Source organism: Cladophialophora immunda, assembly GCF_000835495.1.
Source record: "Cladophialophora immunda strain CBS 83496 unplaced genomic scaffold supercont1.5, whole genome shotgun sequence".
NCBI lineage: Eukaryota > Fungi > Ascomycota > Eurotiomycetes > Chaetothyriales > Herpotrichiellaceae > Cladophialophora > Cladophialophora immunda.
In genome coordinates, this window is record NW_015622545.1 from 1592214 (window position 1) to 1618231 (window position 26018).

The following is a 26018-nucleotide window of genomic DNA, read 5'->3' on the forward strand; positions in this document are numbered from 1 at the left end:
GTGATGCCTGTGATGCCCGTCCACGAGCATACAAGTAGAAATATGAGCATCGAGGGTCAGCATTATGCCCTCGGTGCAGCTGAAAGTAGTTTCTTGCAGGCATTGCCAGAAGCCACGGCATCCATCCATTCCATCGCAGCAAACCGTCCTGGAATTGGATTGAATGCAGCGGTGGTTCGCGTGGGAGCCCGTAGTGTTTGCCCTTCTTCCTTCTGGCAAAGGTGGCAGACCGTAGGATTTGCACTCGTGGAGAAGTGGTTAACCGGAGAAACTTGCTTGCAATTGCCATGACCGCAGGAGGGGGTAATGCTAGCCCCGCCTAATGTGGAAAGGTTTGTTTGAGCATTGCTTCTGAAGCAAACTCCTGAGAAGTGAGGCGATCCACATTGAATTTGGAATTGCTGGGCGAATGAGCTTGGGAAGGGCAGCATTTGTCTTCCCACCCCTTGCTTTGGCTGAGCTTTGGAAGGGCGGAGGGGTTATGAGGCGTTTTGTATCCAGTGTCTTGCTTTGGAGCACCGCTGAAAAGGGGGACGATCCACATTTACGTGAATTTGGAGTTGCTGGGCAAATGAGCTTTGAAAGGGTGGCTGGTTAGGGGCATTTTTGTTCCCAAAGTTGTCGCCGCCTATCCCAACTGGGTATCAAGCGGTCTGGCTCAAGGCAAAACAGAGCACTGCTACCCGTACTTGCTCAATTGAGCCAGGGTTGCCAATCAAGCCAAGGTGTTGAGACGGCGATGGTCCTTTGTCCCACTTTTTTGTCGGACGGGCCTATAAAATCATAGTATTGTCGAGTCACGTGACGGAAACACCGACTGGGCCTGCCACTCCCCAGATTCTCACACAGTGGCAGTCAAGCCGTCAACCAACTTGGTTTCACGTAGCAGATCAACAGGTGAATATCTGTTTGACCCTCTCTTTGCACGGTGGCCCAGTACTGAAAGCTCTGGCGACAGCTGAAGCCAGAAGGCGTGAACAAGGCTGTCAACGGAACAATACAGGGATACCAGGCTTGCTTCATGTGACGGTAGAGGAGAGAAGCTATACTGGCGAGTGCACATGGTATCGGCTGCAGTACCGGAGTGAGGCTATCAATCGACTGGTTGGCCAACTCCACGTGATAGTGAATGGACAGTCTGTTCTCTCAGTGGGAGTATTTTTGGCAGGGCAATGAAGCCAACCAAGACCAGTACTTCTTCCTCCCCACGATAGTACTATCGGCTGGGGCTTGTTCCAGGTGATGATTCTGACGACTACTCATTGCATGTGATAGCGAAGGGGGGATGGCATTATTGCCAAGTGGGCATAGTTCCAAACGGGCCATTGGGTTGCTCGACTAGTGTTGGCGCCACTTGATCAATCCAGCAGCTTGGAGCAAAGTGATTGGCTCCTTGCTTACGGTCTCACTTGGTAGAAGCACCAGACAGTGATTCTGACAGCCGCGCAAGTGGTTCCCGCTCGGACCAGGGGTAAGTACTGGTCAGTCACTGAAGCTAAAGCCATTCTCAGTAGAGATTCGCGTCTCCTCTCCACCCATCATCCCAACGGGCCATTCTTTTCTCCTTGGCGGCTAGTAACACAGAGCTATATTACTCTCCAGGCAGCCCAACCTTAGTCTCGCCACACCCACCTCTTCCACTCTTATCAACCACCCACCCAATAGCCTCGCCTCGGTTCTGAGTTAGAGTCCAACCAAGTCCCACAATGCCTCAGAAGAGTCGGCAGCGGCGTCTAACAAAGCCTCGGAAGGAACGGCGACGGCGTCAAATCCCATCAGAGTAAGCACTGCCCTTTTTGCGAGACCAGACGACTGACGATAGGGTACAAGGTCGAGGTCGACGCCCCATGTTTTGCCCGGTTCTCCGACGCAAGATTTCGACGCGGAATCGCAACTGCTCGAACCCGCACCCCAGCTGCAAACGATCAAGGCCGCGCTGGAAATCCAGATGCGCAATCCCCGACTGGCCCAGCTCGACATTTCGTGCTGGTGTATCAAAGACGATGGCGTGGACCAGATCTTGCATCTGTTCGAGGCCCTCCGACCGCGCAGGGTGAAAGTGCGCATTATCACCAATTTCTTTGATGGGAAGAGCCACGTGGACGCCATCCGGCGCGTGAAGCAGTCCTCGGACCACGTCAGGATCAAGCTTATGGACTCCGAGGAGAGCGCCCTGTGCTTCCCCCCTTGGGGGTGGATGTTCCATGACGGCGCGGGCAGCTGCTACGAGTCGGTGCTGGGGTTTAACTCGGGGATCGAGGAATGCGGGCTCCTGACAACCACTGGGGACAAGGAGGACGGCGCCGCCCGGCACGTGATGGAATTCAACCGGTTCTGGGACCAGCAGGACGAGTCTCTGGAGACAAAGCTACACGAATACACCGAGGCCACCCACGCGCGGTGGGTGCTCATGGAAGAGGATGATCGCGCCATATTCGGCAACGGTGTTGAACGGCCAGTCACGTTTTTCTTATCGTAGGAGCGAAGACAATGTGCATTTTGTATCAATAATGCGGATCTGTGTGGAAGGTTGTTATTCGGAATTGCTCAGACTAATCGAATAGGAGATAGCGGTACGGCTGGAATATGATTCTTCCGGGGGACCCAAAAAAAAGACGGTAGTATGGAATAATGATATTCCGAATCGCCGAGGCGAGCTGGGGTGGCTGGTTGACCACCTTCCTCAAATAGCTAGGCGGCCTCGGACTATCACGTGAGAGGAGCTGAATAGAGAAGGCGAGTCAGGAGGCGTCGAGTCTCAAAAAACGTTCAGCCCAAGCTTGTTATGTGCAGCAAAGTTGCCGGGACCATCGTGACGGGGCGAGTGTCCATTTTCATCGAGTGGCAAGGCTCCATGGGTTCGACATGTACACAGGCATTGCGGGAGCATATGTGCACAATTCCCAAAACCTGGCGTCGGTGGACCTCGACATGACTAACCAAAGCCTATCCTATCCATCCTACGTTGCTCCTCCCTCTCCTGCCACGAGGGCTCGTCTCGTATTCATCGACCTGCAAGTAATGTAGCTCCTTCCATGACTCATCAACAACAGAGGTTCTCTATTATCCGCCCAACAAGGAAAAAAGAGTGGTTGGACGGGAGAGTCCTTCCGGGGCCGTCGCTAATCAAGTATTTGGAAGACTCATGATGAGTATTTTGCTCCGTATCTTGAACATCCTCTGGCTGTGCTTTGGACTTCCATTTTTTATCGATTGAACGCCATCGAAGTCACGGCGAAACGGCCGAACTGCAGGAGCAAGTGGGAAAGGCCGAAGCCTACCTAGATGGATTTCCAATGAGTCTTATATAAATGAATCCAAGTTGGTCCCACACAAGCCACTCGGATCGAAGCCGCATAAGGTGCCAAAGCTGCGTCCAGATCCGCCGCCGAATCCCAAGTGGCACAATGATTGTACCCAGAGACCCAGTTTCAAGTGGCACGTGACAGTGTGTCGAGTTCGAGATCCATTGCTTTGTGACACGACGGGCCTTTGGATTACCCGATTAGGCGATTTGGGTGCCATGTTTAGAAGGCCCAGTCTAGACGCGAATGCTCAATCTGGTTGTCGCCCTCGCAGTCCAACAGGTACTATGATTTTGTTAATTAGCTCCCGGAAAGGAATTATCTTTTGCTCCAGTCAGCTTCTTGATATTACGGGATAGTATCGAAAATGTCATCCCCATGCGACGCTGCCTGACTAGGACCGATGGCCCGCTGATGCCTCCTGCCAAATGTCCTCGTAGGACTCGAGTTGGACCCCTCTCTGCTGGTAGAGAGGATCGCTATTGATGGCGCTTCTGACTTCCGAGCGTAGAGGGTCGTCGATAGGGATCGCTTTGCTGTACGGAGGCGCGCACCAAAAGTGTTGACCCCGCTAGTTTTTAGCGCATAGACTAGAAACCTGTTCTAGGCCATTGTAGGACTAGGTTTTCACCCCGCGGCCAATCTTCTATAGTAAACAGAAGTCGCCTAGTATGTTGCCCTGCACCTTTTCTCAACAATCACATCAATCACACTGCCTCCAATGCCTGCGCAATCGCCAACAGTGGTATATCAGGTAGGGAATAAGGCCCAGGAAGGTCTGTCTATGGTTAATCTCGTACATTTGGCCATGCCGTTAACTGATTTGTATGCAGAACAAGCCCGTGAACGCGAATCTCAGCGCCCGCGAATACCTCAGAACCCGCGAGCGCAGAGACCTCTCCCTCAGGAACAGGCCACTGACTATACTAGTGTTCGCTATTCGCCAGCGTAACGAGTGTAGACACTTACGTTATTATCGCTCGGCTATTCGCCATAGTAAGTTAAGGTCTGGATTAAAGTCCCTGCGAGATAGGCTAGGAGGATTCTTCAAAAGGCAAAAGAGCGTAGTTATCGTCCGTAGGAGGATCCTCGCATTCTCAATCATTATGTTAAGGACGGCGTTAGGACAGGACGACCTAAGGAGATAACTAACGAGGTTAAATAACGTATTCTGGCGTTTATTGAAAAGAATAGATTAGGCAGAGAGAAATCTAGCGACGTTTTAGCCTATGAATTAGGTATTAGCACGTCCTCTGTTCTACGCGTTCTACGTAAGAATAACCTTAGGAATGTCAAACCTACGAGAAAACCTAGTCTATTAAGGGCCTAGCGTTCAGTTCGATTACAGTTCTGCCTACGCTATAAGGACTAGACGCTAGAGGATTAGAAGAACGTTATCTGGAGCGACGAAACCTCAGTTATGCTAGGTAAACGAGGAAGGTAGAGAATCTAGCGGCGAGCGGACGAGGCCTTTATAAAGTTAGCTATTCGTAATCGCTAGAAAGGCTTCTCTAAGTTCATGTTCTAGGGCTGTTTTACTTACGATCTAAAATGCCCTTATTTTATCTAGTATTCTGAGACAGTAAAAGAGCGTTAAGAGGTAACTGAATACGTCGATCGATTGAATAAGGAACTGGAACCGATCAAGAAGGAGGAGTAGGAGTTATAGATAGGAACGAGACGATTAGGCCTTAGGAATAAAGGTGGTAAAAAGCTAACCTAGCGATTTATAGAGGTAACTGGTAAGTTAGTTAGGAAAGGTAAAGGTGGCATTGACTGGTATCGCTATATTAAGGTAGGCGATTTAGGCGATCTAATGCCTTCTCTCGCTATTTTCTATGTGATTTACTAATAGAATCGTAATCTAGTTTATCGTCCAGCTATTAATTATCCCGTTTGCATAGGAGTGCTAGAAATCGCGATCTGAGACGATAGTCCAGGAGGATAACGTATCATCTCACGCCTACTGGTATACGCAGTAAATCTATCAATTTTATCGAATTCCTCGTCTTCCACATCCTCCTAATTCACCTGATTTAAACGCCTTAGAAAAGGCCTGGCCATGGCTCAAAAAGGCCACGATATCTCGCGGTCCTCCGCCGTCGATAAACGAACTAAAAAAGACCTGGAAAGAGGGGTGGAATAGCCTTCTATAGGAGTAGATTTAGCTATGGATAGAGGGCATTCTACGTAATATTCAAGAGATTATACGACTCGAGGGCGGCAACGAGTATAAGGAAGGCCGAGACACCAGGCGTAGCTACAGAGGCTACCGGAAGGTAGGCCATTTACATAAGCACGTTTACCTACAGGATTACAGGGTAGGCGACGGCGAGGTCGAACAAGTAAGCCTGCCTACTATAGGCGTGGCCGAATGGCTAATCTACAGAACGCCTGGCGATCGAGATAATCAACAGAACAGCGAATAGGACAGCGAACAGGACGGTTGGACAGACAGCGATTAGGACAGTGACTAGGCCAGCGATCGATCACAGTTGTGGCTAGGACAGTAGTAAAAACAGTGGCCAGGACAGCGATTAGGTCTAGTTATGTCTATCCCAGCAGTTCCTCACACAAAATAGGTGACAGACTGTTTACACGACCATGCCGAGGCCCTAACTGACTAGTCTATGCGCTAAAACTAGCGCAGAACCAACACTTTTGGTGCGCGCCTCCGTACATACATCAGCCTGTCTTCATCATGTCATTCATTCCATCCCCAAGTCTTCGCCACCAAGCCGCACAAGGGAGTGTTGCACTCAGCCATGTCGTAGTTCCATGTCCAGCCAGCGCCGTGACTCCGAATCCGCCAGCGTGTGGCCTTGTTCTCGACCTCCTGCCGTATGGCACCTCCCCTCTCGCCCCCAACAGAATCCTGCAAAATCCAACGTGCGGGTCGTCCGGATCCAAGAGCCTCATCGTGACATCCAGTCTCTGCTTCTGATCGCCTTTGGCCGTCTTCGCCGATACGTTGGCCTTGCACCGTGACCACGCATTCGTTCATTCCAGCTGGTCCGCCGGTCCCTCTTCACCAGGGAATTCCGATATCCATATGAAACTGCCAGGCTCGTCGTCATGGACCTCTTCAGTGGTCTTTTTTTCAGAGGAGCGTAGCCGCGCCAGCGTATCTGTAGACCTTGCAAGGAGACTCCGGAACATCTTCTCAGACCATAGGTCGTCTGGCCACTTGACTCCCCTCGGATCCCGTTTGGCTGCTTCTATCAGTGGATCCGCCTTTGCCACCCATTCCTCGGCGATGGTCATGTTCACGGGCTGCGACATCCTCAAGTTTCCGCGGCCGTCGAAGTATGCGGGAGCCAGTTGATGTCTATCTTGCTTGGTGAAGCGGGGTGTATTAATGATCTCTTTGATCTGCTCCTTTGTGAATTTGTTTTCCCAGTTCGGATGGTCGTCATCCAGCCGCGGGTATCTGCCTGCAGAGGTCAACGCCTTCTTCTCGTTCAAGGTCTCGTCGGGGTTTGCCGTCTTCGGTTTCGGTTTCCTCTGCAGGACGTCGGATCCCCAGTCAATGCGTTTCTCCCTGAATTCCACACCAGGCTGGGAATAATTGATCGTGAGCAAATAAGCGGTGGGTGCAATGGTCTCGCCCCGTTGTCGCATTCTCCTTTCCCTGATGGCTGTCCAATCCATGACGTTCAGACTTCCCCCGATGGCAGACTCTTCCATCCCGAGGTCCCAGCCATCCACAACTTCACACATCTGTTCGAAGGTGAACCAGATGTGCCCGTCTTGCGGACCAAAGACGAAGCCCTTGGGGAACTTGTCTCGTTCCTTCGGCTGTTGCAGCGGAGCCCTCTCTTCGTTGTTCACTTGCTCCTCGTGAACTGGTCCGTTCGGTCCCGACTGTGCCACTGCCGGCGCTCCAGCAGTATCGTCTCGTTCCGCAGGCATCTGGGCAGGTAGTGTCTCCGTCTGTCGCATCACCACGTCGCCATTGTCGTCGATGTCTGGTTCTCCAGTTTCCCAGGCCGGCAGGGCTGCTGCTGCTGTCGGAGTGTCAGTGTGGGCTGCCGTGTCGTTGCCGTCGCCGACTCGCGTTCGCACGATTGCAGGAGATCGCAACATGTTTGCTGCATGAGCGTCGGCCATTTGGCCACTTCTGTAGTGTGTGTCTTTGTGTGTCGTTCTTCGGGCGTCGCTCGGTGTGAACTCGCAGTGTCAGCGTCGCAAGTCGGTCTAGAGCGTGTGAAGGTTGTAGAAAGAACAAAGAAACCCAGCTATCGGTGCGGTAGAAATCAAGTCTTCCGCAGTGACTTCGTGCACGCCAAGCATATGACACACGTGCCGTTCGTTTCGCCATCTCTTCACTCTTCTTTCGTTTTGCAGGCAGTTGGCCTACCATCGGGCCACGTTTGTCCTGCTTGCGCCCACTGATATGCTATCTGCAACAACCCATGGGAACGAAAGCCCTTTGTTCCAGAGGCCGGAGGTGCCAAGGGCTTGGCAGTGCCAAGTTCCTCCTACTCCTGAGGACATCAATCAGTTCATTGTCTACGCTTTCGCTTGCCACTGGTACTCCTATGGGTTGCGCCTCTGTTACCCTTTTCCCTCTCTCCGGCCAATTTTCGCCTCCAAACGAGAAACTTGATGGTACGAGGACCGCCAGACGTCTGGCATCTTCGGAACTTCCTGCTACCATCCGCCAATATCTACTGCTATCGAATAATATTGATTGGTCACGTTCAAAATTCATGGGCTGCGGTTTCTCATGACCAGAGACACCCCTTTCCTCAATACCTTGGGCCCAACAAATCCCAGATTCAATACTTCCGGGCCAGGCTCCCATCCATATTCGAAATTGTTGTGAGAGGGGATCCTGGAGGTTGACTTCACGATGCCTGCCACCAAAATTCCCCTGTTTCATCGCCTTGCCCGCCTGGGTACCGAGGCTGATCTGGTTTCCTGGTCTCATCGAGATTTACCAGATCAGGATCCGTAGCCTGGGGAACCCAACTGTTACAAGACGCCATCCTGGGTCATCTTGTGGCCTCCAGCCCCTGTTCGTTTCTGCTGGGTTGCCTGCCCAGATAGCCTGCTCTTGATTTCCTTCATTGATTCTTGGGATCGCCTGGTATTTGCCAAATGGATCTTTCAATCATGCTTCGCGTTCCATCCTGGACCTTGAGGTCATTCAAGAGGCAAATCCCCTTCCGTACCCCCGTTTGTAGCATCGTCAGAGTTCCAGACTGTCCGTTCTTGCCGACCTTCAGGTGTTGCCCCTCCGTCCATTGATTTCATAGGGATGGATGACATCGGCTTGATACTCACCTTCGAAACAGCTACAGAGCTTCCATCTGTGTCACATCTAACGCCATTCTGATCTGCTTGCTACTCCTCACGTCCAGGGGCCAAATAGCGTCGACAGTAAGCGTATGGATGAGATCCGCTCTCATCATGTCATTCCCGGTGTGTACCAACTCATTGGCTCCTGGATCCTTGCTTTCGCCAGAGAAGCCCAGGCTGTTCATTGACGGTTCGCTTTTCCCTGCTCCTGGGTTCCCCCAGCTTGCAACTTGTCAACTGTCGGACTTATCATTGAATGCTCCAGGCCCAGGGAATCGGTGTTTGATTCACGAAGCGATTCCAATCTCGCTTCCTTAGTCTTTGCCTTGCCTTGTTCAGCATAATCCGCGCGCTGCTGCCGTGCTCCGGCCCCGGGGCTTTCGTACTTCTCTTGCAGTCAAAAAGTTTCCATTATTCCATATATCGCAGAGGTGTTTGAAGGCAAAGTGTGCAGGGGCAAAGGCTGGTGGGCAGTCCTCGACCACAACCCGCGCGTCGCCTTCTAAGCGGGAGGCAATGTATTCCACCTTGGCCAGCTCTTGTGCATCTTCAGTGTCGAAACGGATCCCAAAGATCAGATTCTTTTCAGCGTTCATTTTGTACACCATCTCTTGTTTCCAGCTCCTATATTTCGCTCTATCCCCAGAAATTCAAGGTTGGGGGGGAAGGGGGTCTGCAACTTTCATCATGCGGTAGCCTCCTCTATTTTGGGAGCTCGCGTAGCAAGGCTGCGGGGCGTTAGTTGTAGCTCAATGGAGTATTATTATTCCGGCCCGACAAGGCTGGGTGGGAAAGGGGTGAGAGTGCGGTGCGTTTTCCAGGTCAACCAATCGGCTGAAGGATCACACCCGTTACCATCGGCAGGAGGATAGAGGTTCTGCAAGATATCAGTCACAGATCTAATCGATGTGATCAGCCTCAATAAGCAACTAACTGATGAAATTGCAGTACGAAGGACTATCTCAAAGGTTGAGGCTCTGTTGTGCTGTGTGAACGAATCCAAACAGTCTCAGCCGCGCGAATCTTGACCCTTCTCTGAAAGTCTTCATCCAGTTCTTGGCCTGAGCAGGCCGGCGCCTGGTGATTGTCTTTTCGTCTTGTCTCCAGACTGGTCGACATGGATTGGATTCGCATCCCCCTATTCAATGCTCGAGCACCGAGTTGCAGACCACGCCTCGCACGACTAGGATGCCAATAGCAGCACCCCCTTCTCGGCCGATGGCCAAGCCCGTATTCCGGATATCAGATACGGCGTTTCATGGGAACGGAACAAGGGAACACTGTAAACAATGCAGAGATGAATGTCACTCGGTCCCTGCACATGCCATGCGCCAAAGTGGGGCGAGAGCTGGGCTGCGGACACGCCTGGACGGTTGCTGGGCTTGTCCTTTGTTGTTTTGCTACCATTTAGGTCAACACAATGAACAGCGGAAGATGAATGAGAGTGGAGCGAGGAGACAAGAAGGCGCTGGAGATCAGAGGAATGGATGATGCAAGTTTGGCTCTGCACTGACATGCAACAAACATCACCAGCTGGTGATATCTTTATGGCTGTATACTTTGGTGCAGGGAACAAAGCCCCTGCACTCCAGTGACCATCACACCACCAGACCAGCCTCGTCCCTTATTCCCTTGGCCAAATGATTGAGCCACAGCAAAGCGCCGTGTCTCGGCATGCAGATACCGATCTCCAAACGTAATCAACGATGGTACAATATCCACACCAAGCCAGAACGCCAGGTTGGAAGATTCCCCGCCCCGCCGCCTCCACGACTCCGGTCGTTGTGATCTGCCCGGTCCCATAGACCAACCACCTCGTGAACCCATGCAGCCCGGTCTTCCGCAGACACTCATACGCCGGGGTGGGTTCATCGCCGAGAGCACGAAGCGGAACCAGGGCCGAGTCCGCCAATGCATGCTCCATCCAGTCCCCACATCATCTTGTTGTTTTCAATGGCTTGTCGATGAATCGCACGTTCCTCTTTCACCGTGTACGTTCCCCGAGAAATCCAGTGCGACATCTCCATATACTCGAGCCCGCCCTTGAAAGCATTCGACGCTCTCGTCACGCACTGCGGGATTGTTGGACATTTGCCTGAAGCGCGCAGTGGCCTGGACTAGCGTCAAGGTGGAAGCTCCAACTTGTTCTACTGGCGCACCAGACTCCATGCTCGGATAGCCGCCCTTGGCCAATCCGACCACTACTCGCTTTCCTCCCCCTCCGTCACCGCCCGTTCCCCCTGCTCGCTGCCGCCGTCGTAGACGTGGTACGTTCGTTTCGGGGGGGCCACCGTTGGTGACGGTCTGATTCGATGAAGACCGCAGTTGGTCTCGTGAGTCCCAGCTCACGCTGCTCAGATGCGGGAAAGACGTAAAGTTGCCGCTGATACCACATCGGAAGTCGTCCTCGTATATATTTTCTCTGGCACCGCCGATGCTGGAGTCCCGCTGAGACGATTACTGGCCACGCTTGGGTTGATCTGGCTTCTTTCATCATAGCGATGCTCTCTGGTCAATCCTGGATGTGTGGGATCAGTGCCAATGTGTCTTACAGATAGGATGTTTTCGGCGCTGTCGTGCTTGTGCTGATCTATGTATCTTGACAGAGCGTTGCCGTCGCCCGGATGGGGGGCAGGTTGGTGGTGAGCTTGTTGCCCGGAATGAAGCGTTTTGCTCCTGAATTCTGCCCCGTGTGCTCGCTTCCGCTGCTCTCAACAAGGTGAGAGACGGCATCGAGAAGTTGGTGACGATCTGGGCTGCTTTAGATGCTCTGGAGATTGTTGTCGACTGTGTATGTAGGTCGCGCTGAGGACCGTTGAACCAGGGACAGTAATTTGGGTGACCTGATCGACGGTATCGTATTCATTGACCGTTTGGTAGCTTCTTGGCTCCAGCGGTACTGGCTGTGACCAATCCAAGCTGTGTTTGTGCTTTCGAGCAAGGCTTGTCATTGGATTGAAGCAATTCAAATTGTCTTTGAAATCAAACGCCTCGTACCCCTGCTTGGTCGCGTAATTCCACCGCCCTGATCCTGGTGTTGCCCAATTCTGGATTCGGCAGGGTCTCTCCATAGACCTTCAACTCCCGTAAAGCTTCATTACCATTTTACATATCGTGGGCATATGTCATCCGTTAGAGCCGGTCGTCCTCGGTACGAAAGCCATCTCCCCGGGCACTCCAAGTCTGCATGGGCTTTGCTCCTACATCGAAGACGCACCATTTCTGGCCTGTTTCCGTCGTTGTCTCATGGATCAGCTGCCCGAGCATGCCAAAAGTATCCATCGCAGAAAGCCAACCTCTGGTGTCAATCAACCGCCTACGGTTGCCTTGAATATCTAGCACCGCTCTAGTCTCGTAGGATTCTTCTCCTGGTATGCCATTTATGTGCTGAGTCCGATTCTGCGCCCTAGCCAGGAAGTCGCGTCCCAGACTGTCCTGATAACTTACCAGAGGAGCTGCGGCGTGTACTGAAGTCTGCTCTGCGCACTCTTTCTGATCTGCATCCCCACTGCCAGACTCCCACAGTGCGTGCCATGTGAAGAGCCACCAAGGTCGTGGTACAAGAACCCGACCATGCGTCCCAGTGGATCATAGAACACAATAGGATTCACTCCGATTCCAGCGTCGAACTCGAAGTTAGCTCGCTCGGGGAAGAACGGCTCATGGGTTCGAATAAGCAGGCCTTTGTTGTTGTACACCGTTCAGCTTGTGCCGATCCATCGAGGAGAAATGTCGACTTGGCTCATCTCCGAATTCCAAATGGTATGAATGGTTTTTCAACGGTGCATAGGAACGGCTGCATTGTGGCTCCCGTACATCGCAGGCGCTTGCATTTGTGTCGGTGCTGCATTCATGCATCATGAAGGACCTGTCGCAGTTCTTGATGCGCCCAGCTGATCGTCATCCACTCCATCTTTTCCTTTGACGTCTAGCAAAGCTGCCCAAAAGCTACGATCCCGGTGCTGAAATGGCTCCTGCGACAAATGATGGCATCATCCGACTTTGGACCTCATGTCATCCCATCTGTTAATGTTTCACAAAGGCGAGCGAACATAGTCAATAAGACAAAACAAAACAAAGCACAGCATAGTCAGTCGGTAAGTGCGTGGTGTGCATCGAGAACAAAACAAAACAATGCACCGCACTGCGCTGTGACTACGGTGGCCAGACTGCGCTGGCCAGACTGCGCTGAACTGACTGCGCTACACTGACTGCGCTGTAACTGCGCTGCGCCGCCCACTCGGTCCAACAACTCCTTATGGCTCACTCTCCATCCAACGTCCAATCCAACCCCACGCTTTTGTTCGACATCTCCCAGACAAACGAGAATTCCTAGCCAGCTATCGAATCTAGGGGCGGGGTCGCTGACTAACTTCTACTGTCGAAGCTGGTGGAGGATCGACGGATGACCAACACAGATATCCAGGATGCACAAGACTCCATGAGCATCGCATTCGCCTACACAGCAAGAGGCCATCAAGAGATTGAAGACACGCCAACATGGATATCTCGACGGAACAGAACCGGTCCGGTCAACAGATTGTCTTGTCTTAGGGGGGAATTTTCATTATTGAGGCGCGGATTGACGTAGCTCTTTGCTTGGAAAGAAGACTTGGAAAGAGAGATGGGGAACGCTCTTCGTGTCTTTGATTTGATCAATACCAAGTACCAAGACCGTGAGGTTTCCTGTCATGTGCATACATCGCTGGGGTCTAATCAGGCACTCAGTTGATTATCTCAGACGCGCGATCGAAGACTGGCAGACATCGCGATACCTTTGTCAACTATCGAGGGATGTGCCTGGTGTGTGAGGATCTGCATTCATGAGTTCCAGGCAATTTTCACAAGTTGAAATAGTCGTTCTCTTCAAATGTCCTATAGCGCCTGGCATAGCTAGACAGACAGAGATTCCTCGCTCCAGTTCCGGGTCTTTGGATTTCCCCCCAGGTAGCCTTGTATGTCTACAGTGGCTGGCTAACAAGGGCCACATCCACGTACGCAATGAGCTGGAGAGGGAGCACACATGAAACAAGGCCTTGCCGCCGAGAAATCCAAGTTGGCAGTCGAATGAAGAAAGCGTTGGCCGGCCAAGCATAGATGAAGCAAGGCTTTACGACTGAAGACAGAGTTGGCGGCCAAGCACAGATTAGGCAAGGCTCTACCGCACCAACCACAACATGTCGGCGATCAACCAAAGGGCAACTCTTCCTCTACCATGGGTTCCTCACTCTTGACTCTCTACCGTGTGCCCTCTTACCATCCGTTGCCACCGCTTCAACTACTTCAAGGTCCTCTCTCGCCTCCTTCCGACCTCTCTTACTCCTCCTTGTCTCTATAAACACTGTCCTCCTCCTCCAATCCTCAAGATCTACAACATCTTCTTCGTTTTTCGCCCTCGCTGTCTCGCTCTACCACGTAACCATGGATTCTGCTCCGCCTCCGCCTCCGCCTCCTCCTCCTCCTGACGTGATGCCTGAAAACCACTACATGACGGCACTCGAGGCACAGGAGAGATTTGACAGGCGTGCTGACAATTACGACTTCCTCTACGCCCTCGACCGCCTCTCTCTCCCATACTTTATCCAAGTGGCCAACCTCCAGTCCACTGAAACTGTTCTCGACCTTGGCTGTGGTATTGGCTGGAATGCTCACCTTGCTGCGCCCCGTTGCCGGTATGTCATTGGGATCGACATCAGTGGGCGATGTTGCCAGCAGGCGATCCAGACTGCCGATGAACAACGTCTCCGTAACGTCGCCTTCGCCCAAGCCGACATGACCACCGTGAGTAGGCTCCGGCACGGTATCGACAACGCCAAGGCCTTGACCAGAGCCCCTTCTGGCCCTTCGACTCGAGCCCCGGAGCTCGCATCTGACATTCCTGACGACGTTCCTCACCGATTCGACGTGGTCCTCCTCTGCGGTGTTATCCAGATCCTCGTCCCTGAACGCCGACGTGGATTGCTCTGTATGATCCGCGATTACTTCCTCCGTCCTCATGGACGTATTGTGCTCACCTGGCCAAACCCCACAACCTCCTACGCGACACACGCCATTGCCTATCGCATCCGCCCCACCCCCGCGCCACCACGAGATACGGTCAAACTCACCCTCAAGGAATTCTTTGGCAGCGCGGCCGACGAGGAACGTGCTCGAGAGGACCTTCAGGAAATGGCCATGGCCATGTCCCTCGACCTACAACCCGACACCCACTCCTATCCTCGCTGGCAGGAGCTTGGTATGACCAACAGATACGCCGAGGTGCTGACACTGGCCCGGGAGAAGGCGATGACACGCCACCCTGACCCCCGATTCATCCAACTGGAACGGGTGAACCGATTGAATTCCGCGATACGACGGCTGGAAATTAGCCACATGGACCCAGATGTAATCGAGGGCCCTAACGACCTTGTGGCATACCACCGTGTACACTCGAAGCTACAACAGCATCGTGAGCGTTTTCAGGTAGTCTCGGTGTATTCTATTACTCAGGTTCTTGGGGTCCTTACCCGCCAGGCCCACTAGGAGATCGTCTTCCTTCATCCGTCCTGCTTCCGGGTGGCTGAACGGGTGCTACTTGATCGGTGTTTGTACAACCAGCGAACGCAGCGATTGTCATCAGCGGCTTTTCCCTAAGCCTTGACGAGACCAACTGTCCCCACTAGTGAGTTAGATAGACAATCAATCAATCAATCAAGTTGGTCCCACACTATGGAGAGCGCCACGTGTAGAGTCAGATTGTAGGTCAGCATCAGAAGCGGGTACAAGAGCTCGAATATGGTCGTGTTCAAGCTTAATGTCGTTGACCTCAGGTGCTCAGCAACCCGCCCGCGTCCAAGGTCGAGGTCACGTAACGTGCACAACGCTGTCCACACCCACGCCCACGCTCACGCTCAAAACCACGAGATGTGCGCGCACGGAAGCATGCAACTGCGACTACACAGTCTGCTGCCAGTGCGCGAACAATCACTCGAGATCCGATCCGCCAGAGAGATTGATTGCAGGGGCCGCAATCCACCTGGGAGGCTGTAAGCGGTGGTTCAGCGAAATGTTGGTGTGCCAAGACAGCTCAAAGCCACAATTGACAAAATGCAGCAAGCTCCAGGGGTGATTACGAGTCCCCCGGCTGTGGTTGAACTGCTGAGAAACCGCAAGTTATGCTTTGCTGCATTATCCAAAAAGCAGAGACTCCCCATACCCAGTAAACGTATGCTTGCTGTTTCCTGTTTCCAATGCTGTCACTATCGCTATCGCTGGTCCTGCTCTCGCTGCTGTCGCCATTGCAGTCGCTGTTCCTGTTCCCGTCGCTGAAACTGTAGCTGTCGCTGTTCCCGCTTCTGTTACTATCACTATCGCTGTCACTGTTCCTGTTCCCGTTGCTCTTGCTATCGCTGCCGCTTCTCCCCTTCCTGCTATTGCTGTCGCTATTCCTGTTCCCGTTGTCGTTGCTACAGCTGTCCGCGTATCGAATGCAACTGCTGGAACTCCTGGAACTGCTGCTGATGCGATGTATGTGTACTCAATGGACGGTGGCAAGCAGATCTTCCAGTCTAAACCGACATATCTCCATGTCGATCGATAGTCAGACATGGTTGGTTGGTTGCCGTACGGGAGTGACTGCTTCTTGAATCCGTACCGAGTCTTCCTGGCTGCGGTCTGTGAGGTAGCACGAAGGACTATATTTCGAAGACCTAGAGATGAAGAACGCTTCGAGAGAGACGAAGGGAGGGAGGGAGGAAGGGAGGGCGGAAGGGGTCGAAGCGAGGGATACATTCCTCCCGTCTGAGACCCTCCCGTCTGAGAGAGATTGGGACTGGGACTGAGGGCAGGTCAACGTAGGGCAGGGCAAGGCAAGTCGTTTTCCGCTGCTGTAGCCCACAGCTCTTAGGGAGTCAACGGGAATCCTGGATACAAGGCGATGTGGTGCGGCAAAGAATGGCGTCGTCGTGGTGGCGCTGGGCTTGTCTGAGAACGACATCAACTCCGTCTTCGGCTGCCATAGTTTCGTCTGATACTTTCAACACCTCCTGCAAGCCTAACGTGATGTGTCCGGCGAGTGTAGCATGCGAAATATGGGTGATGGCCTAGAGGCTGCTCGAGTATTGTCTATTGACGGTGTGGAATGTGGTAGTAACCGGAAAACCTACGTGATTTAGAGCCATGTGACCTGTTTGGGCAAATCTAAGTTTAGCCAGTACGTTGCCGATGAGCACATCCTGAACGTCGCCAGGCTGAATACCAGCACCTAGCACCGCCGCTCTTATCACCTATCTTTGTATTAGGGTTGGTAGGGAAATAGTGAGACCGTCGCACGGTACATCGCCCCAAGCCATCATCGACGCAGACGGGAAGATGGTGATGCACTGGCGCAAGCTGAAGCGGACGCACATGGAGCGCACCATCCTTGGTATGCGGGTCCAACATGATTGAGCAGGCAACATCTGTGACCGTCAATGTCCCTGATTCACAGATCATGACCACGGCTACCCACCACGACAGCGAATGAACCAGACGAGTCACAGAATGTCATTAGACTGTTCCCATCGATGTGACCACGGCTGCCCGCCACGACACAACCCAGTCATCAAACATGAACCAGACAAGCAACAGAACGAGACTGTTCCTATCAATGTCCCTTCGATGTCTCTCATTTATAACCCTAGGGATCAAGCATGATCGAGGCGTACAATAGAAGTAACACCATACTTCTCGAAAAGGCGGGAGACATCGACTTCAGCGAGACGGAGGTGAATTCCAGCCACGAAGAGATGGGAGCCAGTGTTCGAGACATCCTCGTCCGCGTCGTTCATGCTGGTGTCGGACAGAGGTGGCGATCTATATTCCAAAGGGTCAGAACGTTGGGCGAAACACTTTCCAACCTGCCTTGACCGAGAAACAGAGTCAGGTAAAGCAGCCGCGCAGAAGGCCTTGGGAGAGGCGTCGGACTGGTGCCTTGCGAGTATTGCCCAGCGTTGCCACTCGCAAAAGCGGGTGCGGAAGACGAAGGGATAGATCCAGAAGAAACGGCGGTTGGTTGTTGAAGAGAGCTTGCGTTGCCCGCTCTGCCCCCAAGCATCATGTACTGTCCCGTTCCCGCTCTCTGAAAATCCGCGCTAGGATCCGGGAATTCATATTCCAACCCCTCCACCGTCTGACGGTCGTTGCTACCGGCCAAATTACACACGAACATGTCGGGAAATGTCGTCTGTCTCTTCAATTATGGAGCGAACCGCATCCACGGGCCAAAGACACAAGCCCAATTGGCGCTTGAAAAGTTGGCCGGCCAGTGGGTGGTTGTTGGACTTGGTATCAACGCTGACACGTCTCGTGCTGGAGGCTTTCGAGAAACGCATCCAAACCTCTTGCGGAAAGGGTGAAGTGGTATACTAGGAGCCGTGATTGTAGCGGCTGCGGATCGACGATCGAGGTCAGTTGCCTCCTGGGGAGAGGGGAGAGGGGAGATTGCACGAGTTAGCAGCTACATACCAGACACACATGCACAACGCCCCGGAGAAGATAGGCACCGTATGCTGACACTGCAAGTCAGCGCCAGCCTGTCTCCACCCTCATGTTGACTGATGCAGCTTCTGTAACTGCTGTTGCTGCTATGGAAGAATGTAGAGCAGGCAAAGAATGCAGAGAAGGCAAAGAATGACGCGACGAGGCACTGCATGCGCTGCGGCACAACTGCGCTGTCGACCAAGTAACCTTCTCAGACAGTCAGCCTTTTGTACTACAATCCATCAATTCAAGCGCATAGCGTGATACCGAACCAGAAGAAAAAATACCTCTGCAACTTGCTCTACATGCCTCAATCTGCGTCAACGTCAATACCAAATCGGTCAAGGTCATCGCAGCACACCAACTCAAGAGCAGGGACTTGCAGATATATCCACCAGCAGCGACAGCAGAAGCCGCGCAGCTTCAGGCAAACAAGAGATGGCTCCGAGGTCTGGGAGAAAGAACATGCCAAACTCATCGTGCCTACCTATGGCGTCATCGTCCATGGTATCCCAACCAGTTCTATCAATATCAAAGGGCAGAAAAAAAAACATCATCCAACAGGTCCTGGCAGACAACTACACCGTGATCCCTCGCGCCGGGATTTCACACATCTGAGGGCTCACGGTGGAAGCGGCGCTCAAGTCTGCATCCTCTATCGTCGTTGAATTCACTGACCCGGCAATGGCCAATGCAATCTTCTATGCTAGCATGGTATGGGGCGGCCAGATTCAACAAAGCGAACTCTACGACCGCGCCTGCAGGATACAACAATGCTTCCGCTGCGACTACTATAGTCACATCAGCACTCGATACAACGTATCCCAAATATGTGGCTATTGTGCCGAGCGACATAAGACCAAACACTGCCGGCAGAAGCGAATGGAAGGGTTCATTCCCCAATGCGCAGTGTGCAAAGGTGCCCACACAGCATGGAGCAATGCCTGCCCCCGCCCGAAAGGGTCGCGCAAATCATCACGGGAGCTTTTCGAACCATTCCCGGAGCTGCGGTTAACGTCGAGGTACGCCTGTTCCCGGTCACGCAACAGCTTGAGCAAACAGCGCTCGAGACCGCCATGCGGATCAGAACCATACCACTCTATGCGGAGATAACGGTCAGCCGCAAGAACAGCCAGTCCCTAGCCTCCTCGACCGACTCTCCAGTGTCCTCGAAAGCAAGTACGGCAGCCCCCGTCGACCGCTTAGAGAAGCGCCAACCACATATCGTGCCCCCACGGTGGACTCCGTCGGTCACCCGTATCGCCGAATCCTTAGACGCAGCTATCTAGGAGCACGATGCGACAGATTCTGCGATGCTGTGCATGTATACGGGCGGCAGCGGCATCGGTGGCCATGTTGGTGCGGCAGCCAGCGGTCGCACCGATACTAGCAATCCAGGGTGTCCGAACGAAGAGAATGACATATATAGGCACGTCAACCACATCGACCGCGTTTGCAGCAGAGTTGAAAAGAATCGACTTGCCATTCCAGATCGCCGCCGAAGTGCACTCGAAAACCAACACCGCTGGGAAATGTTGTGTCTTCACTGACAACCAAGGCGCAATCCAAGCGATGGCCGATCCCAAGTACTCCTCTGGTCAATACATCCTAGCCGATGCTATCCAAGCAATGGACAAGCTGCGTGACCAGGGATGGGGAATTCAGCCCCAGGGGATTATCCACCGGCACACGTCGGAGTGGCCCATTCCCAAGAATCAACATGAACCAAATCACCTACCTCTTGATGACGGCGCCGTGCAGGGTCGCGAGGAATTGTTTTCGATTGCACGCAACACAGATCCGACACATCGCCCCTCGACCTTGCCTCGATCTGTTTGTCGGTGAGCGTGATACCGGTACCTAGCTTCGGTAGTTTCCGTATTGCTTCGGGGCTATGTGGCCAAGACGTCTATGCCACATCCAGACCGGGTCGTTGAAATCGATGGTGGCTGCCAGGCAAACTGCAAGGAATCCAGGCCACTGATCCCTTTTGCGTGTCCGACATCATCGCCGTCGGCCGGCTGTATCCTCAAGACGGATTTGTTCCAGGTCCCTTGTAGATCTGCTTTGTCTGCAAGGGCTGACATGGAAAGCAAGTTGCAGCAGCTTGTTGGAGCGTAGGCCTCATCTGAAAGCTGAAGCGTAACGACCTCTCCAGCTTCTGTGATCAGCTGTGAAGCTGACGGAGCCGGTCCCTTCGATCTGGAGCGAGGTGTTGCCATCAGCGGTGCCTACCACGGTCTCATATGGGGAGTACCGGTGAAGCTATGACTTGTCATTGATGATGTGCCCATTACAGCCACTGTCAGAGATCCAGTCGTCTTTGTTCATTGAATCTTGAGCTGCTGTCAAAAGGACTTATGCTCCCTCTGTTTCGTTCTCGTGATCGTTTCGAGTTAGAGGGTATCTTCTGATGTGTTCAAGCAGAGCATGAAATCTTGCAAGGGCACCTCTTTCTGGAGTGGATGGACGACGGCGAGGGTATAGAAGTGGTGGAAACCCCCGTGCAGGTCTTGAAAGGGGGGAGAGGGTTGCTGTCGAGCTTCGTTTCTGCGTATGGTGCGGGTGTTGGGCTGCCTTGTCCTTTTTCTTGGTTGTCGATTTGGTGGCATCTTCGTTCTTCTTGTTGCCAGTGAAACCTGCGAAGTTGAATCCTTCTTGGAGTCTTTTTCGTCATTGTTGTAGGGGTTGATCTGTGGGTGCTCGAACCAGCAGCACTCAGGCTTCTCCCGGATCGTGCTTTTGCAAACAGGACATTGAGGGTGACGCGGGTTCTATCGCTTCGGTTGCTTGTCGCCATCGCTGTCCTTCTCCTTGTTCGAAGGTCCTTTTGAGTCTTTGGCGGGTTGATATTTTGGTTTGACGATTGCTTCGTACGTCAGAAGCCTGGTGGTGATATCCTCAACGTTAAACGTCTTCCTTTGTGATGCTTGTTCCAAGTGAATCTGTTAGTTGAATTGGTTCCATGTAGCGTGAGACCACATAGGGGTTTTGCTTTGGTTTTAGCTTCGCTGGACTCTCCCTTTGACTTGCGGAGGTCCTCAACGTAGTTGATGAGAGTGGAGATGTATCCCTGGACATTGTAGCAGTGGGATGCGTGGTGTTTGTCAACCCTGCCGCAGCAAAGCTTGTGCAACGGACGGTTTCATCATGAAGCGTTTCTTGATGTAGTTGACTGCTTCGCCAAGGGACTTGCAAGAGATTTGAGGCCTGGTAATGGGGCCAGCAGAGTCCATGGGTAGCTTACGAGTCCGATTGATTCGGTCTTGTTGTGTCTCCCATGATTAGAGGTTGAACTTGAGCTCCTCTATCTTGAATCGAAGCTGAGAGTGGATCCAATATCTCTTCGCTCGTGTCATTGCAGGCTTGCCATCGGCATCGGTGATTGGGTTTCCATCGTCCGTGAGAAGCGGGTTTCGTCTTCGTAGTAGACTTTGGTTGGGATATTGCAAGGGTGACTGAGAGTCGGTTCGTGTGGGATCGGTTCGGGTGGATGGGGATGAGACCAAGGTTTCCTTCAACACCAACGATGTCCATGAACTCTCTGAGCCGCCGAATGTAGTGTGTCTGGCCGTTGAGGGTCTCGATCTTGATTTCGGGGTTGGAAGTCATCTTGTGGGGATCACTAGTGACAGGCGTTGAGGTCCGGGTTCGCAGGACTGACTTTCACTGCGAAGGCGATTGGCGAAGACAATGGGGAAGAGGAAAAGAGTTGGGCTCGGAATGGGAGGCAGTACAAGGCGCCGGTGATGTGTTGTATAGGGCCTCAGTTTCAACACCGCAAATATGATCGAGGACCCGCACACAATGCACATCGCGCACGAGGGGTTGCCCGAGCCTTGCTTCACGTACTGCTTCCAGATCAGCCGGCCCGCCCACCTCCCCTTGATCTTGGTCTGCACCACCGAGGTGTTGTGCGTGGTCATGGTCAGGGGCTCGATCACCGGGATGTCCTTGGGCGACGTTCTCCCTCGCGATGGTGGCGTTGACTGTGTTGCCGTGCACGATCATGGTCGCGATCACTGGCTCGATAGTCCACATGGTGACGTTGCAGTTCGGGGTCATCCACTTGCCCAACACCAAGATCCTCCTCACGGTGTCGGTCACGAGCGGGTTGTAGTCGAGAGCTTGATGCAATGATCCGATGATCTCGCTCGCGAACATGTCGATGCTCGAGGCCCCCCTTCTGCCTGAACAACAGCGACAAGAACTCCTTCGCTACCATGAGTCTGCAGATCTTGTCGAGCATCATCGTGTACCTGGAGACCATTTTGAACGCCCTCTGCCCCCTGTCCACCTGCCGCTGCTCGCTCCTGGACATCCATCTCACCGTCCCGTGCGAGTACATGTCGTCGAAGGTCCACACGTTCTCCATCGTCCCGGTGTACTTGGTGGGGTGTACGTCATGGTCGGGCCAAGAGCTTATAGGCCACAGGCTCGAGAAGGTGTCCACGTTCCGACCAGCTGCACGAACATGAACACGTACTCGAACAAGAACCTCTTCGTCAAGCTGGAACAGGTCGTGTACATCATCGAGGCCGGCGGCACGAACATGAACGCGAATGGGCCGATGCAGGAGGACTTGGCCGTGCTTGAGAGAGATGTTGATGATGGCACATATGTCGAGGCATTGCAAGCACACCTCGAGCAGGCACACGAGCTCGTTCTTGTACGGAAGGGTGCCCGAGAACCTCAACGCGATCCCCCAGCTACCTCGACGACCTGAGCCTGGGTATGTCCTTAGACACGAACAAGAACCCGAACGTGAGGGTCGTCACCCACTCGAGGACGATCGTGAAGAGATGCATGTCGATGGAGGTCGATGTGCTTCCGTGTATGAACCTGAACATGGACATCGTCACGTTCGCGGACAAGGTCGAGGTGAGAGATCGAAAGTGATGATGGACAGGAGCGATCTAAACTTTGCCTAGTTAGAGTCCTCCCCTACTTAGTGCTATTCAAGGTACAAATAGACGACAGGGAAGGGGAATGGTCACGGTGAGCACCGTGATATCAGAAGTATACCGCATCGAGTGCATCGAGTGGCGTGCACTCGTACCAGTCCAACACACGGCGAGTAGTCTTCTCATAGAAATGATGGAATTGGAATTCCGACCATGCTGGACATGGACCTGTCAAAGTTCCTGACAGATCAAGGATTTTCGATTCCCTATAATTCCCCATTCGAATATCTTGAGGCAAGATGCTCGCCAATCTCGCGATGTCGAATTTTGCGAAAATGGCTGGGACGTCTTCGGGTAGCGGCAGCTTTAGCAGGTGTTCCTTGACAATAACCCAACGGCTCATATTGTGGTTGTCGACGAGACTCCCAATCGTCTCGAACTGTTCATCTGTTAATTTCATCCAGCCATAACACCTCACCGCCCAAGTACCGTTCCTCTTCAATGAGTCGAGTCGACCAAATGCTCGGCACTCCTTCGCAAACGGCGATGCTTCGACGGCTTCTCTATACGAAGCAGCAAAGACCGGGCCGGTTTCTTCCCATTTTTTGAACTGCGGTAACATATTAGACCAGTGAAGGAAACGGCTAGATAGTAACCACACTTACCACTTTGAACACATATTCAACGCCTTTAGAGGTCGCCAAGACCATAACGGCCTGTCTTCCGTAGCCTATCAGGCGAGGATTTTGAAGAGCCTCTTGATGATGAATAAAACGTCGCAGTTGGTCCCCGGTCATGGTATCCGAAGAGCCCATCACCTCCTCTGAGCAAAAAATTCCAGCAGAATCGTCACCCATCAGGTCAATGCCCCTGCCCATCCTTTCTGCTTGCATATCCATTGCTTGTCCCAGCACTTGCCGTAGAAAATATTGAGCACTTATCTCGGAAAAGAGGTTTGGGTCGGGAGAAGGAGAGGACCTTGAAAGAGGGCGTGCTGCCAATATCGAGACGTCGATAGGGAGAGTGCAGATGAGCCATGACGACACAAAGAAAGAGACAGAGTGTGAATTTGTCACGACGACACAAACAAAGAACAAAGAGAGAGAGAGAGTGCATATATCATGACGACACAAGAAAGAACAAAGAAAGAGAGAACGGTGGGTAGCAAAGTCAGCGTCGTGCAGGAGAACAACGGTAACCAGGCAGAACGAAGCTGGGCGCAGGCAATGGCGTGCTGAGCACTTTACGCTACACCATATTAGAATAGCACCACGGGTTACTAGCCAAAAGGGACAAATAGCCAACAGCTATCCTATTCTTATGGTGTAGCGTAAAGTGCTCACCACTTACCAAGCAGGTTGGGGGTGGGGGGGCGAGGGGGGCGGGGGAGGCTTGCTACCTACGCTGTTTTCCTTCCGCTTGAATCCCCACGAAGCGCCCAAACCGTGGACGAAGACGACCGTGTCGGACCCGGAGCCGATTTCTCACACGTTGACCATCTTGTCGCCCACGCGCCTCAGGCTACAGTGTACACTGGGAGCCTGGATCCGGGCTACCTCACCAGGGCATTCGGCATTTCGTCTGACACCCGATTGCTCAGCGTGAGTGACACCGTCGCCAGAGTCCAACGCAATACCAGTTGTGCGACCAGAGGCGTACAGAGAGAGAGAGGACGGCCCGAACGGAGACGTAGAAGGCAGGGGGCGTTGAAGGTCTCAAAGACAATCTGTGTAATCGTCTCCCTGTCCTGTTGGATTTGGGATTCGGGGTTGATGGGGGCTTCGGTCAAGAAAGAGACGTGCCAAGACATAACGACATGGCCATGTCGTTATGTCTTGGCGTGCTTGCTCTTCGGGGGCGACATGAAGTTCGTTGTAGAAGGTATGATGCCAAATCTTTTCCACGTTGTCCCAGTTCGTGACGACACCGTTAGCATCAACAGGGCAGCTCTCCTGGCAAAGACCACGCTCCAAGAGTCTGTCGGATGGAAGTTTCATTGGCGAATATGGATCTTTTCCCGGTGTTTTGTTTGACATGCAAGCATACCGAGATAGTATGAACAACCAGATATCACCGTCTGTCATCTGAAAGATCCTCGGCCAGCTTTTGTGTGAATTGCGGTAGGTGAGAGCTTCGTGGTCCGAAAAGGAGGAGGCCGTCGACATAGGTAGCCAGGAACATCTGGTGTGTTGGGGGGGTGGAGGGGCAAGGGGTCATGGGCTGGTGCATTCCATCCCATTTTGGCAGCTTCCTTCCGAAACTGCTGGGATCGTGCACGGGATGATTTGTTTGAAGCCGTATCGTGCTTTGAAGAGACGAAGCACCACCATTCCATCTGTTTCAGGGGAGCCTTCCGGAGGGAGGATGGAGATTTCTTCTTCAAAGTCTCCGTCTGGGAAAGCAGCGACGATGATCCATTTGATGAACTTCCCAACCATTGGTGGCAGCCAACGCGAACAATGCCTTGTATGTCGCGGCCTTGACGACAGCTGAGAAGATCTCGTCGTAGTCTTCGCTTTCTCGTTGAAGGAAACCTCAGGCTTCTACCCGAGCCTTGAAACGCTCAATAGAGCCATCAGCATTGGTCTTCACTTTGAGAACTCACATGGTTGGCAATGCGCGGTTCCCTCTAGGCGACTTCATGACGACCCAAATCTTATTGTGTGGGAGGTTGTGGTATTCTGCCTGGAAAGCCTTCCACCAGAGATGGGAATAAGGCGACCTCATTGAGTTCTCCGTCGTCCGCTTGAGCTCGTCTTTGATAGGATGTTTCATTCCTGCTCGGTCTCTTTGCAGGCCAGCTGTACTTCTCTTCATTCGAGCATTACAAGGGGTTTTGCACAGAACTTCTTCGGCTTCGAGGGTTTGGCTTGCGGCGCCTGGTGAACATGGTTCGGTGGCAATAGAAGATTTGAAATTTTTCTCAGCTCTGCAGATTCGCGGCAACCACGGTGTACAACGAAGTTGCACTCAGCGACCGGACGGCGAGAGCAGGGACGAGGGTGAA

At 52.9% G+C, this 26018-nt stretch overlaps 6 protein-coding genes across 6 annotated transcripts; 4 read left to right on the forward strand and 2 right to left on the reverse strand.

Moving 5' to 3' along the window:
• Window positions 1-1706: 1706 nt before the first annotated feature.
• Window positions 1707-2548, forward strand: PV07_08789 (uncharacterized protein; the record flags this gene model as incomplete). Its single annotated transcript, XM_016395983.1, has 2 exons — window positions 1707-1780; window positions 1831-2548. The coding sequence occupies 2 exons, from the start codon at window positions 1707-1709 to the stop codon at window positions 2477-2479; spliced, it is 723 nt and encodes a 240-aa protein (XP_016245839.1). The 3' UTR covers window positions 2480-2548.
• Window positions 2549-19039: 16491 nt separating this feature from the next.
• Window positions 19040-19396, forward strand: PV07_08790 (uncharacterized protein; the record flags this gene model as incomplete). Its single annotated transcript, XM_016395984.1, has 1 exon — window positions 19040-19396. The coding sequence occupies one exon, from the start codon at window positions 19040-19042 to the stop codon at window positions 19394-19396; it is 357 nt and encodes a 118-aa protein (XP_016245840.1).
• A 64-nt stretch (window positions 19397-19460) lies between these two features.
• PV07_08791 (uncharacterized protein) lies at window positions 19461-19952 on the forward strand (the record flags this gene model as incomplete). Its single annotated transcript, XM_016395985.1, has 1 exon — window positions 19461-19952. One exon carries the CDS (start codon window positions 19461-19463, stop codon window positions 19950-19952), a length of 492 nt encoding a protein of 163 aa, XP_016245841.1.
• A 1439-nt stretch (window positions 19953-21391) lies between these two features.
• Window positions 21392-22271, reverse strand: PV07_08792 (uncharacterized protein; the record flags this gene model as incomplete). The annotated part of the gene is made up of 3 exons (XM_016395986.1): window positions 21392-21565; window positions 21636-21719; window positions 21960-22271. 3 exons carry the CDS (start codon window positions 22269-22271, stop codon window positions 21392-21394), a joined length of 570 nt encoding a protein of 189 aa, XP_016245842.1.
• Window positions 22272-22330: 59 nt separating this feature from the next.
• On the forward strand, window positions 22331-22833 carry PV07_08793 (uncharacterized protein; the record flags this gene model as incomplete). The annotated part of the gene is made up of 2 exons (XM_016395987.1): window positions 22331-22489; window positions 22543-22833. The coding sequence occupies 2 exons, from the start codon at window positions 22331-22333 to the stop codon at window positions 22831-22833; spliced, it is 450 nt and encodes a 149-aa protein (XP_016245843.1).
• Window positions 22834-23120: 287 nt separating this feature from the next.
• On the reverse strand, window positions 23121-23910 carry PV07_08794 (uncharacterized protein; the record flags this gene model as incomplete). The annotated part of the gene is made up of 2 exons (XM_016395988.1): window positions 23121-23621; window positions 23677-23910. 2 exons carry the CDS (start codon window positions 23908-23910, stop codon window positions 23121-23123), a joined length of 735 nt encoding a protein of 244 aa, XP_016245844.1.
• Window positions 23911-26018: the final 2108 nt, after the last annotated feature.